The sequence below is a fragment of the Ascidiella aspersa genome, chromosome 3 (assembly GCF_963924565.1).
Source record: "Ascidiella aspersa chromosome 3, kaAscAspe10.2, whole genome shotgun sequence".
Taxonomy (NCBI): domain Eukaryota; kingdom Metazoa; phylum Chordata; class Ascidiacea; order Phlebobranchia; family Ascidiidae; genus Ascidiella; species Ascidiella aspersa.
In genome coordinates, this window is record NC_139449.1 from 27,210,264 (window position 1) to 27,223,648 (window position 13,385).

Below are 13,385 nucleotides of genomic sequence, written 5' to 3' on the forward strand. Positions count from 1 at the left end.
AGTGTTTGAGTACGTAAACCGGTAATAGTTTGACATTGATCATGCTTGCGCAGTTTAATCGGCTTTAGTATAATCGCCAACGTGATGTAGGACAGACGCAGTGCGATTTAATTGATTGAAATGTTTGATGTTGGTTAGGTATACAACTATACATGTGCAATTTCGGATTTCCTCCGTCGCCTAAAACAGGTCAGCGTTAGTTTCTAAAACTGTTCTTTTATGCATTTTGATTGTTTTTCAATCATACTTTTGACTGAGTGTTTTATTTTGCAGATACCACACAGCGTGAATATATGAAAATATACGTACAAGACTGTCCCAAGTGGTTATGACATGTATTTGGTTTCGCTGTGTAAAGAAATACGCATAAAGTTTCGAATTAAATATTTCAACACTTTTTGATCTATAGTGTAATTTTATGTAAGGAATGGGGGCTAAAATAAACGCATTTTATATTGCTCCACTTCACATCAACCGCTGTTAACGCGGGAACAAATTATCAAAATGTCCATTTCTAGCAAACAAACGGGGTAAAATTTGACGCAATCTTGACAAAGTTAAAATACATAAAGTACCTGCAAGGGTAGGTCGGGGTCCAGTTCAAAGCCGGGAACGCTCTCCGACCAGAGCACGAACTTCTTGGTTTCGGTGTCGATGCAGTAATCGAACACAGTCCCGGCGCTCGGGAACTTTACCGTCTTGAACTCCGACGACCACCACTTGCTGAACTCGACCCTGTAATATGCGATAAGATTAAATCGAAAGCGAAATTTCATGTATAGTATTCATTATTTGTGTATATGGACAGAAGAAACCGCAGTATCCTATTGCTGTTAAAACTACCAATACCAGTTTAGCTAAGCTAAGATTCCGTCTAAATATACCTGAGTTTCTGTCTGTTTTAATATGTTACAGATATATTAGCTCAAATAAATCGTGGTATTCAGTATTAGCTGTTTAACGACAAATAGTTCATCTTTTCATTACGTAAAATATTGTCGAGTGTTTTGTAACAGACGATGAACACCTTACAATGGTTAACCTGAATTATTAAATTTGGAATTCTATAGGAATTTGCATTTTTTGTCTAATTAAATAAGAGAAATTCATAAAACCAGTATAAAAAGCGCCATTAAACTAGTGTATTTTCGCTACACATCCTATTGACGAAAAAGTGATAACCGACCTGTAGTCGATCAGCTGATCTTGGAACATGGCGCCACCGAAGGCCCAGATTGCGGCAAACACAAAGTAGAGCTCGTAATACTCTTTGGGGCAATCGGCGGGCGTGTTTTCTGGGGTTAACAAGACCTCCAGGAGATAGCACAACATCTAATAAGAAAATATTAAACATATTTACAAATAAAAACTATTTTTAATGATATATAACAACTGTAATGGAACGAAAAAAATTTGTTTTCTTCAGAAAATAAACACCAAGGTTTAAAAGCTGTTCTATCAGGAGTAGGTGGCTACCTGAATCTTGGCACATTCCGGAATTGGGGTTATGGTCTTGAATCGGGATCTTAGCACCTCGATGCAAGTGGGAATGTACTTGTCGAACAAAATCGTCAGGTTCGCTTTCTCCGACTGAATTTCCCGCTTGTCAATCCACGATGTGACCTAGCAACCGAAGTCAAGTTTAAAGGGCAACCTAAATAAATTCCGGAAGGAAATAATGTAATATTTACAATCAAGTCGTAAAATTAAAATATATATTTTTTAACTTTTCGCATTTTGATGACGCCATGAAAATAAGAATTCCATAGTGGCAGTAGGAAGTGGTCCATTCCAATAATTGAACGCGCACACAATGTCAACGAAGCACAAGAGTTAAATTTCTGTGATTTTCGGTCGGTCCTACCGACATTTTATTGACATGCTTTAGTACTCACCACTGGGTTCCAACCCAAATCAGCCGGGTTTAGGTACAGAATACCAGCCCTGGACACTGTGGCTGGAGTGGCCGTTCTCAGGTTGCTGATTTCGAACAAGAGTCGCATGGAAGGCGTCAGTGGAATTCGCTCGTTACTGGCCAGTGTCAGCACCTGGAAAGAAAATACGTTTTTCATTTTATTGGCAATTTTTTACCCTAATCAAAGACACCTAATGCCACGATGGAGTTAACAAAGAACCTCACGATAAAAAATTATTTGTGTCATTTTAGCGAATATTCAAAACTTGGGTTATCTTTCTAAAATCGATATTGGGGTAGAAAAACAGTTAAATAATTATGCAAATATTTTTCTGATGACTAAGTTATAACTTAGGCCTTTAAATGTACCGTCCGCTTATTGCCTCTAAAGCAGAGGTTATTAACCAGGGGTACGTGTGACCCTTGGTGGTACGAAGCACCATAGCGGGGGGTAGGACATGCGGTGTGAAATTATGCGCTATTTTGGCATATTTGTGAAGAATGCTTAAAAGTACGAAAAGCGAAAACCAAAATAAAACATTAGTAAATCGACTGATTGTTTGTGTGCTGTAAGTATTGTTGAATTTCAAGACTGTATTTAATGCATGCATTCAACACGACATTGTTTCATTCCTGTTATTAAAATTTAATTTACTTTCCATTGTAGGCAGGGGGTACGAGAAATATTTATGAAAACTCAAGGGTACGAGCGCTAAAAAGGTTAAGAAACACTGCTCTAAAGGCACTAAAAATAAATGAAACAAACAACACGACGGTTTGTAATTATTAATATTTTCGTTCAATTTAACATATTTAATGCGCTCTTTACCTACTTCTTGATTTGATATATTACTAGTGCAGTATAGCTACAATTATAAAACAATAAACAAAATAGATTTTAATCCAAAATATATTCTGTCATCATCGCGCGACTTACTTACACAATTAAAAAAAGTTTATGATCACAACAGGCCGACAACCTGCCTGGTATACACACCTTGTTGTCGTCCATTACTGTGTTTAGTGACTCAATCCACATGGGGTCGATGTCGCCGTCCAGCACAATCCACTTGGGCCCGTTGTGATTGATGTTGGAAAGGTCTCTCATTATGGTGGAGAAGAGGCCGTCCTTCCACTCGCGCGTGGCCGGGTTGATGATGCCGAACAGCTCGTCGTTCGTGACTGCCTTCGGGTTGAGGTCGACCCAGATCGGGCGCCGCTTCATGTTCTGGTAGCACTTCATCAGCGACTTAAGCACCTGGAAGGTAAAGCGGGGCATGTTGTAGTGTTACTGCTGCACATTTGTGCGAGGCGACGTGTCTGTATTCTGCGTTGGGTACAGATGGGTACAATTGTTTTAAACGTACGTTTTGCAGGCAATGCTGATTATTTTTAGGATGAGGCTTTTTATCTACAGACAATACTGCAAATATTAAGGGGCGAAAATAAAATACAGAACGTGAAAGATTTATGCCGTTGATAAAACGCAACAAAATAAAAAGTGATGTTATTTGCTATTCTGTGAAATGTTTGGGCAATGGGCATACTGTAGTACATCAGTTTAACGATTCCCAAACTCAGAAAATTAACAAACGCGCTGATATAAGAACTATCGATAAGTGAATTTCAAACTCTCTGCGTACTTCATTAACTGGTCAAACGAAACCTATAATAGAGTGGGTAAAACTAAATCGTAGAGTTAACAAACAATACAATGAGATTATATGTTCAAAGAGAAAAATTGTTATGAAATATTATTAAAATCTATACCTGCGTTTTACCAGTTCCGGCATTTCCGATAATAAACACGGAGTGCCTGACGAACAGCAGCTCATCCAGTTGCACGAGCTTCAGAACGAAGTTGTCCTCGGCTTGAAGCTTCAAATCCTGCAAACAGCAACATTTCGATAAAACACAACACACAAATAAAAAATAACTTTTAATCAGCACTGAAACTAAACGCAGCTAAGATTTTTTACTCTTCAGTCAATACATTTTCTGATTTAAACTTTTAGGGCTTTAACATGAAAAACATGTTAATATCTGAGCTGGTTGTTCGTCACTAATTACATGCCGGATATGAGTCACTAAAAAGCTCAAAATTTAACACTTACGTGAACCGCTTGCTTGCATTGTTTCTCGAAGTCGAGATCTCGCTTCCTGGGCACGTCAAGAGCGGGGAAAAGGTCGCCGATTAAGCCCATAAAGACGGGCATGTCATCTGTCACGATCTTGGGGATGTTGAAATCTCGAAGAGCCCTCATCAGCACCTGTACAACATCATTAAATTATTTTTTGATGGTTTTAGTACTGGGCATGGATTTAAATGACGCGATTAACATACTTTATTAATTGCACATAGGTCTATATAGTTTTCTACTGTTATAGTCTCTAGTATGCCAAAAATGCTCCAAGGCACGGACCCATCCTTCTCATCAATCACATTTTCCAAGATAAATTATAACAACTAATTTATATTTAGCTATAGTATGCACGGATCTGTAATGTAGCTTGATTGTGGTTTGCAAAGCCAAAAAGGTCGAGTAGATCGACATCTTTTTGATTAAGACGTTTCGATATGAGCTTGTATCATCAGCAGTTAATGATTAGCAAGTTGATGTCGACCCACTCGACCTTTTTGGCTTTGTAATTCATTGTCAAGCTGCTTTATATTTTATATGCAAATGTTTTAGACAAAAAAATGTTGGACTCTAAAACATCTGACTGATCAATATTCGTTAAGGCACATGCTATCTTTTAAAAAATCCGCATTTTTCCAACTGAGCTGCTTTTGCACAACCATCGACCTTCTCACGACCAGTATACTAAACACGTGGCACAAATACGAACAACATTAATACAAAATAATACCTGCTCCTCAGGGCGTGTTTTGTCGCCTCTCTTCAGGGCGCCGGCGACGACCAGCACGGACTTAATGGCGCGCAGTCCCCAGTCGTAGTGGTCCTGCTTGGAAAGCAGCTCTTTGCACAGCGTGTAGAGGGTGATAAACTTGCGCGCGAGGATACGAGCCTCCAGGAAGCCCTCGGCCACCAGCATGATCTCGCAAATAAGCTCGAAATCGGGCACCACCATCGCGCAAGGACGGAAGAGCGCCTGTTAACGGAAAAGGCGATGTTTGTTCTTAATTGTGACACGAATAAGGTTCGGTGACAAGTTAACTATACTAGCAAAACTTAAAAAATTGATGTATTTAAGGTAGAGTAAGGGTTGGCTTCGTGTCAGGTTAAGGGTGCTATGGTCAGGGTCGTATTTTGAGTGTATGTCTAGCCGCAGCTGCGGGTCATCTGATATTTTCGAAAGGTGAAACATAAGCTATCAGATAACTAACTATACGCGGTTCTACTCGAAGAAAATGCGGTGTTTTGTAGGCACTGTCTTGAAGTGCGCTGTTTTGTGTTAACGGTTGACCTAATTAAAAAAAATCCTTTAAAATAACCCAAAAATTAATTGTGCTTGTTGGAGACTTATGTACATGCATCACCATTTTTACTTTCGGCAGTTTCACAAGCACAGTGGTTTGTACGCCAGAAAAGATGTCTAAGTTTCACATTTCAGCCTGCTGTTGTTAAATATAATGGGATGTTTTACAAAAGTACCGACCTTTAGATTCTCAGGAAGTTCGGTTCTCCCAGCGTAACCCGGATTCATTGTGATAAAGATACCAACGGTTGGAATAAGCGAGATCTCCTCGCCTTGGAATATGAAGCGACTTTTCTTGAAGCGAATCGCATCCTGGATCGATTTGACCTGAGACAAAAAAATCAATTATTAAAATCAGATACCTGTTAGTTATTTAGCTGCAATCTTGGGCCCAAATGTTTGATGGACAACAATTTAAAAACGTTTGAGAAATCGCTAAAAAGGGTTAAAGTGTGAATACAATAATTGTCATAAATGGCTAGATCGAAACTATGTCACTATTCGGGGTTGAACAGTGTACAGTAGACTACAGTGTACAGCTATTAAGTGACCAGGTATGGTTTGTAATTTAAAAATCAAGAAAGAAAATAATGCTTTTCAGGTATTTAAGATTGATTAATAATCATGTGACATATGGCAGTCCACGACTAGTTAGTGCATAAAAAAATATAAAAAAAACTCAGAAATTCGCAAATTTCGAAATCTGTATAATTTTAGCATCGACCACTTTTCAACCGATCACCAGGCGCAAACACGGGAAAACATGATAATAAAGAGAAAACTGTTCTTAAGTTAAGGAGACGCGACTGTTCGTCATTATCTTGGCTATACACTACAGTAAAACACCAAACGCAAATCAGCACTCACCTGTACGGCGACGACAGAGAGCACCTCGACCGAGATACGATTGAACTCGTCGAAGCATCCCCAGGCGCCGGTCTGCGCTAGTCCCTTGTAGATGTTACCGATCGACTTGTAGTCCATCTGCTCCGAGCAGTTGAACACGTACACCATGATGCCGAGCGAGCGGGCCAGGTCCTTGGTGGTCTCGGTCTTTCCGGTTCCGGCCGGGCCCGCCGGCGCCCCACCCATGATTAAGTGGAGCGACTGGGTCAGTGTGATGTAGCATCTGCGGCAGAAGCGGAAAAGCCGTTGGCAAGAACTTTACGAAAACGGAAAAAATCGTCGGAAACTTTAAAATGCTGTAATGCGTTTTTTAATGTGATCAACTTTCAATATTTTTCAAAAATATCAAATTATGGGTTGGTGCGTGTTTTTTAGTTAGGCAATTTTAATTCGGACGATGTCACTGTTACGCAAAGGTAGGCTATTTTAGGTAGATGTTCTGTAGTTATAATCAAAATTCTATATAAAATAAAGACGCCTAAATGCAATGGAGCTTATTCAAAAAACGTTAAACAACTTCGCATCCTTATAAAATAATATTAAGTTTCTAATTTGCCCCATTACTTTAAAAACAGATTTTGTGGCATAATTATATATACATTTAAAAACGTGAGTATTTGCAGTAAACGTAAAATAGGCAGGCACATTTACAGCTAGCAAATGTATTTTGATTTAGTTCTTTTCTTATTTCGTATCCTGATAGCCAACAGGCAGTGGCACGACTAACGTCTAGACCAGTGCTCCGCAACCGGTGTGCCGCGAGACCATGCCAGGTGTGCCGCGACGTTCCGGAGAAAAAAATATATGTGTCATAGAGGTAAGTATTTTGACCTTATGCAATAATCCAGTTGGAATTTTATGAACTTTCCATAATATTTAAAACCTTTTTAAAAACTTATGTTACCGTACATCTATCACCGGAAATCAATTTCAATTTTTTTACTGACTTAACTACTAGGATTTAAAACAATTAAACATACAATAAATGTATTCAAACTTTACAGTTTACCCCAAAATGATAAGGGAGATTAATCATATATCTCCAAACCCATAAAACATCATAGTAAATAAAAAAATTATTATATATTTTCCACATTATGTGATTGCATAATTAGTCTTGGCAGCTGTTTCGAAAAATGAATTAGGCAAAAACGTTCAAAGCACCAAGGTTAGTTTTATTTTTTGAATGCTATTAAAGCCGTCTGTTCTCTAACCAGCTTAAGGGGCTACAATTTTCAGGACTTTGACCGGCTTTGGAATTTTTTGGAAGTCTGCAAAAACGGAAAATCAGAAGACAAATGAATGTAATACATAAAAATTTTCGCCGCCTTCGACGCGTTTCCTTTTATCTTGGCAGCCTACGATATTTAGTGATGTTGTTTGTTGTTGATCGGTATGCATTCGGAAGTGTGCCGCCGATTTGTTTTAGCTTGGTTAGTGTGCCGCAAGGTAAAAAGGGTTGCGGAGCACTGGTCTAGACTCTATACGTATACAATATACAATACATGGTGTTGCATAGTCATTTATTTTCTTTGTTGAACGATATAATTATTCAAGTTAAGTTCGATAGAAAATTGCATTTCCAGCCCGCCATTGTCAATCATTACAGTTAACACGCCCGCAATGGCCGTGCTTTACCGTCATCAAAGCCTTTAACAAGTTTGGTGACCCCCAGTTTAGCCAATACATTAAAAAAAATGTGGACTCACCTGTCAGTAAGCGGGGTGATGACGAGTCGGGGAGTGTTTCCCAGGTACTCGTACGAGTAGAGAAACTGTGCGTCACAGATGTTGGCGAAGCAGTGCTTCTGCTCGTCTGCCCAGCGATGACGCAGCTGGGATTGCCACACGAACTCGCTGGCACTCTCGATCTGAATTAAAACAGTGTTCGCCATTAACGTACATATTGACGTTCAGACGGGTCTTTATAATTATCAATACTTCAACAAAGTCTTTGTGTGGCAAGGACAAGTTCCAACCGAATCTTTAACGTGGATATTTACCCCGGGGTAAACTTGCAGAGTAATTTTTTTGATCAAAAATGGGTAAGTTGTTTTGTTGTGTGGTTTAAAATTGTTGGGTGATATAGATAAGTTATATTTAAACCTATTAGTCGAATCGCAGATGAGTTGCAAATGTTTAGAAGAATACGGAAAATTTCGTGGACGAGTATATATTGACCAAAAGAAAACAAGAAAAATACTTGAACTACAATTTAAACGCAGTAATGTTTTAGAAGTGGTTTGTGTGTAGTGGTCAGAGTTGGATCAATTCTAATTTGTAATTGTTGATGTAATTAATTACAGGTTTTAATGTTATTGATATAGTAATGTATTTGAAACATTTAACGGAGCAATTGTAGTTGCAATTTAACTGAATTAATGTAATTGATCCAACTCTGGTTGTGGTGACCATATTTTACGTGCTTAAAAAGTGATAAGAAATCACACTAATAATAATAGAAAAGATATACGTATATATAAATGTTCTCTCTGTTCTCACCTTCTGTTGTATAAGCTTGGCAACCACGTCGCGAGCGTGCACGTCGATAGTACAGATGGTCATGATCTTCTGACGGTCGTTCTTAGTCAGGTTGCCAATCAGATGCGTGATGAGCGTGTTCAGCTGCTGCACCTGCTTCTTGTAGTAGTCCTTGAGCGCGTTCTCGTAACCCTCCTCGAGGCGCGCGAAGGCGATACCGACCTGGAAGGCGTGGTTGAAGCGTCAGCGAATAAAAAATCGTTTCTCCAACAAGTTGAACAGTGCGTACTGCACTACTGTGTATATACGCATGTGTATTGTGAATGGTAATTCAGCTGAGACCTCGCTACTCTGAAGTAGCAATGCCCTGCAAATTTGAACAGACTACAGAACACGACTATGCTGTATCTTGTTGTTAATCCGCCCAACACCTAAGCTATGTAGTATTTCGATTTTGGTATAACTCAGTTGAAACAGACTACAGTAGGTTCCAGTATAATCGATCTTATAAAACTGAAATCTATCTTTTAGCCCTGCATTGCCTTATTTGCAAGTAATACAAGCGCAAAATGCCCTAAAACGAGATTATGGCCTACGTCTGCCTATTTAGTTCGCGATGATTCACCAAACGATAGTCTGGTAAAGTTTTATGGGAACGACAACAAAAAATGTGTTTAGAAGGAGCTTTATTTGCAAAAGCGATTAGAAATGTATTCGAGGCTTCCTGAGTCACTTTTAAAGCTCTTGAAGAGGCGCAGGCCGCGCATGAGCACTCCTAATCAGCCGTCAATAAAGCTAAGTTAATAGGTCTTAAAACTTGTAAAAATGTTTCCCATATTCGTCATCAAGGTTAAGGCTTTAATTAATTATTCATACAAATAATTGCATTATCAAAAAAATACGAAAAAGATCTACTTATTTTGTGTAAATGTTATTTTTTTTAATTTACTTATAGTTGGTTTGTTGGGTATACTAGTATAATTTGTTGGGTATACTAGTATACAATGTACAGTTAAAGATTGTCGCTCTTATATTGCATTCTAAGCAAAACTAAGCATAATTACGAATTGGTACAACATTATATTAACCCAGCAGTAACACTTCATTTTTACCACCAATAAAAATCATGGTGTCTAACAAACTTTGTGCCCGAATGAAGCCCATCAGTTATACCTCGGTCGACCACCAGATTTGCGTGCACGTCAAGGCTACTTGAGCGGGGTAGTCAAACAACCAGAGGTCCCTGGGCTTTTCCTCGTAGGTCACCACTGCGTCGGCCATCTCGTTTCGTACGGTGGCTCGCATTGCGTCCATTACCTTGTTCAGCCACATTTCAACCTACAAAATCACGAAAAGTTTCATGTTGGTGACTAAGTGCTTAGTTATAGTACAGTACAATGATAAAAATCTTTAACAAATGTTGGTAAAAAGTGAGTAGTATAGGCCAGGGGTCATCAAACTACGGCCCACCAGTTCAATTTATCCGGCTCGCGGCATATTTCCTTAATGAAGATTAAGTACACTTAAAACTTTGTGTAATGCAATTCAAATAGAAAATTTGATGAAATTTTAAACAGTACGACCATGTATTGATGCTAACTACAGTTTTTATTGCACAATTATTTATATTTTTTCCGTTCAACAATATAATACTTTGTTTGTTTCTCATTTGTAAGTCTCCGAGATCCGTAAAATTGTTTTAAATCCACGCAATCGTGATAATTTGCAAGATTTTATGATGAGCACTGAGCAATAAACAATATATATCACAATCTAGTAGATTGTATTAGGGCGTGGGTATGTCAGTGGAATAGTGGTTATGTCAGTGGAATTAACTGTTTGAGCACAATAAAATATAAAATCAATATAATGACAAGTTCAGGGTTCTTATGATTATGACTATAACAAAATCTTGATAAACGATCAAAGTCGATCATGGCAAAGATTAAAGGCATTTTAGGGAAATACAGCCGTTTTTTTGAAAATATCATGTTCCTGGTCTCGATTCTAAACGATAAGCCGTTGTCGTGAACCGTTGTTCTATTAATTATCGAAGCGCAACGAAATCGGCTAAATTCAACACTTTTCTTTAACATTTTTGCTCCGGACGTGAAACGAGCAACCAACCTGGCCGGTGCATGAGCACTCGTCTGTGAACACGACATACTCGTCCTCCCCGCTGTACATCCCCAGACCGAGTTTCGTGGCGTTACCGTCGTCGTCCAGGGCGAACTCCAGCTTGGACATGTTGTCGAAGAGCTTAGCGAGATGACGGCAAACCTACAGTTCGCGCAACAAAAAAGGTTTGAGTAAAGGAATCTCTTGGAAGGCACAAATTTTTTTTTTGAAAAAAAGTGTTTTACTATATAGGTGCAAATTAGATTTAAGCTTTTTTACATTTATAAATCTTATAGTGAAATTTATCTTTGTAACTCGAAGCAGTTTTCAGAAAAAAAGTTTGATGGCGACGCTTTGCTAAAGATATAGGTCTTTGTTTCGTCGTTATAAGAATATTTTCGGCAAAAGCACGAGACAGTTTTTTTCGATGTGAGTTTGTGAGCAATTTGGACTAAGTTTAAAGATTAGTATAATTACGAAAATGAAAGACACGCATTATAATCAAAAAATCGAAATTTAATTTTGAGGTTTAGCGCTGCCTAAGCTTAACAAACGTCTTCGATAAACTTTAACTACTTCTCGAATTGGAAATACGTAATAACCTTTAAATGCAGTGCACTTTTAAGCCTCATTTACAGTTGTTACATGGCCAATGTCAAATTGGCGTGCAAAAGTATTTAACTTACCTCGACCGGGTTGTTTCCGTTTGAAAGAATATCAAGCAAGTCACTCGACGACACGAAGTAAAACCTCGGGAAAGCAAGTCTTTTCGTCTCCAAGTACTCGGCAAGAGCTTTCTCGCATAGCGTCAGTTTGGACTGTTTGGTAAAAACGGAAGATTATGTTTTTAATAATGTTACTTATGCAAAAATTTCGTACCTGAAGTGATTCAAGCCTCTCGTACAATCCCTTTTTGTTGGTTGCTTCAATCACGTTTGGAGTTTTAATGGCGTCGGCCATTATTTCTAAAGACAAAAATTTATATTAATTATGGAATTTTTATGCGGATAATAAGAATTGAACATCAGTAAGAAGACTCCTGGAACAACTGAACATTATTTTGTTACTCCTAAATCAATTAGCTATACAAAAGTACCACAGAACACAACATAATAATCCTTTATAAAATCAGGATTTTCAGAAAAGTTAAAATAATAGGGTTTCGAAATTCCTATAAATAGCGAAATTAAAATCTTAATTAAATTTCACAACTCAAAGAAGGCGATTTTTGAGCTTTCAAAAAAAAATTAAATTTTACTGTCACCGTCAAACGTACAAGCGTAAGTGAGCCAAATTTCCCCAACCCCTTGTTCAGATAAAAAAGTCAAGAGAACGCACCTTTGAAGTCCATATCGACGCCGTCAAAGCGTTTCGAGTCCTCTGGCAGCTGAGCCCGGATGTCTTCGGATCCAATGAAGATGCTCTCGAGATGCGACCAGGTGCGTTGAACCTCCAGCCAGATGGAGAGCACCGAGTCGGCGGTGGAGAGCTTCTGCACCCAGCCCGAGACCTCCTCCAGGAAGTGCGCGATGTACTTGGACGTCATCAGGTTTTGAAGTTGCACCTGAAACGGACGTCCGATGATTAATTACTACATAATTATTACCGGTGAAATCGGGCGTTTAAAACATTTACATCTCGGACAGAAATGAGATTTCGTTTAAACAGGAATACATGGTGTTTACCTGAATACCTTAATATATTTACTTCACATCCTAAAAAATCTCAAACCGCTACGGTTAATTTATATTGCGGGGAATTTAACTTTAATGATCTATGTTTTCACATCGTTATGAGTATGACAAAATTGGGAGTGGTATATTTCTCAGGTATAACATAAGAAAATGGTGCTAGGACTAGTTCAGCACAGTTCATTTTATTTTTAAAGCAAGGTTTTTTTCAGTCATTATGGTGACCTATTGAAGGGGCTCATATAATTTTCTTGTGAATTAAAATTTTTGTTACTCAGTAAAAACAGTGACCATACACTTCATTTCTGGTCAATTGGGCAAGTATGCTGTTAGGGACGATCAGTAATAGCTTTGGGTCTATACTGTTATCTAAATAGGCACGGTGGTCATCAGACGAAACGTAGATGGGGAACCATATTTTAAAAGAAGATTTGAGCATTGAGCAGCAATTGAAAACCAGAAGATAGTTTTCTTGATTCTTCCCTGAAGAAATGATGCCAACGTCAACCATAAGACGCATCTATTTTACCTGGTTGTCTTCCAGGGTTTCGACCAGCTCCTCGCTGCTCTTGATCAACGGCGACTGTGTGCGCTGATGCATGTCGTACTCGAAGTCCATCGCCGCCCACGTCACATCCAGTTCCCTCAAAGTCTGATTGGTAAAATAACAGTTGAAAATAAATACAATATATTATAATATATAGTCCTATATTGAGGATACGAGCGCAAATGATCATTAAACTATATCAGCTAAAGTTTGATGCATTTTAACTATTATTTGTAAATAGGATGTTCAAAAATACTATGATCCCATTGATTGGATATTCATTCAGT

The 13,385-nt window shown here is 38.4% G+C and overlaps 1 protein-coding gene across 2 annotated transcripts in view; it reads right to left on the minus strand.

Annotated features, from left to right (window-relative positions):
* The window catches only part of LOC146161262 (dynein beta chain, ciliary-like), a 56,310-nt gene that overhangs the window by 26,543 nt on the left and 16,382 nt on the right, over positions 1-13,385 (minus strand). For both annotated transcript variants that reach the window (XM_083383418.1, XM_083383417.1), the window contains exons 32-49: positions 13,081-13,203; positions 12,199-12,424; positions 11,740-11,825; positions 11,547-11,678; positions 10,870-11,022; positions 9,916-10,080; positions 8,764-8,964; positions 7,972-8,132; positions 6,224-6,485; positions 5,537-5,683; positions 4,787-5,029; positions 4,030-4,185; positions 3,686-3,802; positions 2,913-3,173; positions 1,896-2,048; positions 1,477-1,623; positions 1,187-1,332; positions 576-735 (exon numbers count right to left, since the gene is read on the minus strand). In XM_083383418.1, coding sequence (XP_083239544.1) covers positions 576-735; positions 1,187-1,332; positions 1,477-1,623; positions 1,896-2,048; positions 2,913-3,173; positions 3,686-3,802; positions 4,030-4,185; positions 4,787-5,029; positions 5,537-5,683; positions 6,224-6,485; positions 7,972-8,132; positions 8,764-8,964; positions 9,916-10,080; positions 10,870-11,022; positions 11,547-11,678; positions 11,740-11,825; positions 12,199-12,424; positions 13,081-13,203 — 3,039 coding nt within the window. The remainder of the gene's footprint in view (positions 1-575; positions 736-1,186; positions 1,333-1,476; positions 1,624-1,895; positions 2,049-2,912; positions 3,174-3,685; positions 3,803-4,029; positions 4,186-4,786; positions 5,030-5,536; positions 5,684-6,223; positions 6,486-7,971; positions 8,133-8,763; positions 8,965-9,915; positions 10,081-10,869; positions 11,023-11,546; positions 11,679-11,739; positions 11,826-12,198; positions 12,425-13,080; positions 13,204-13,385) is intronic.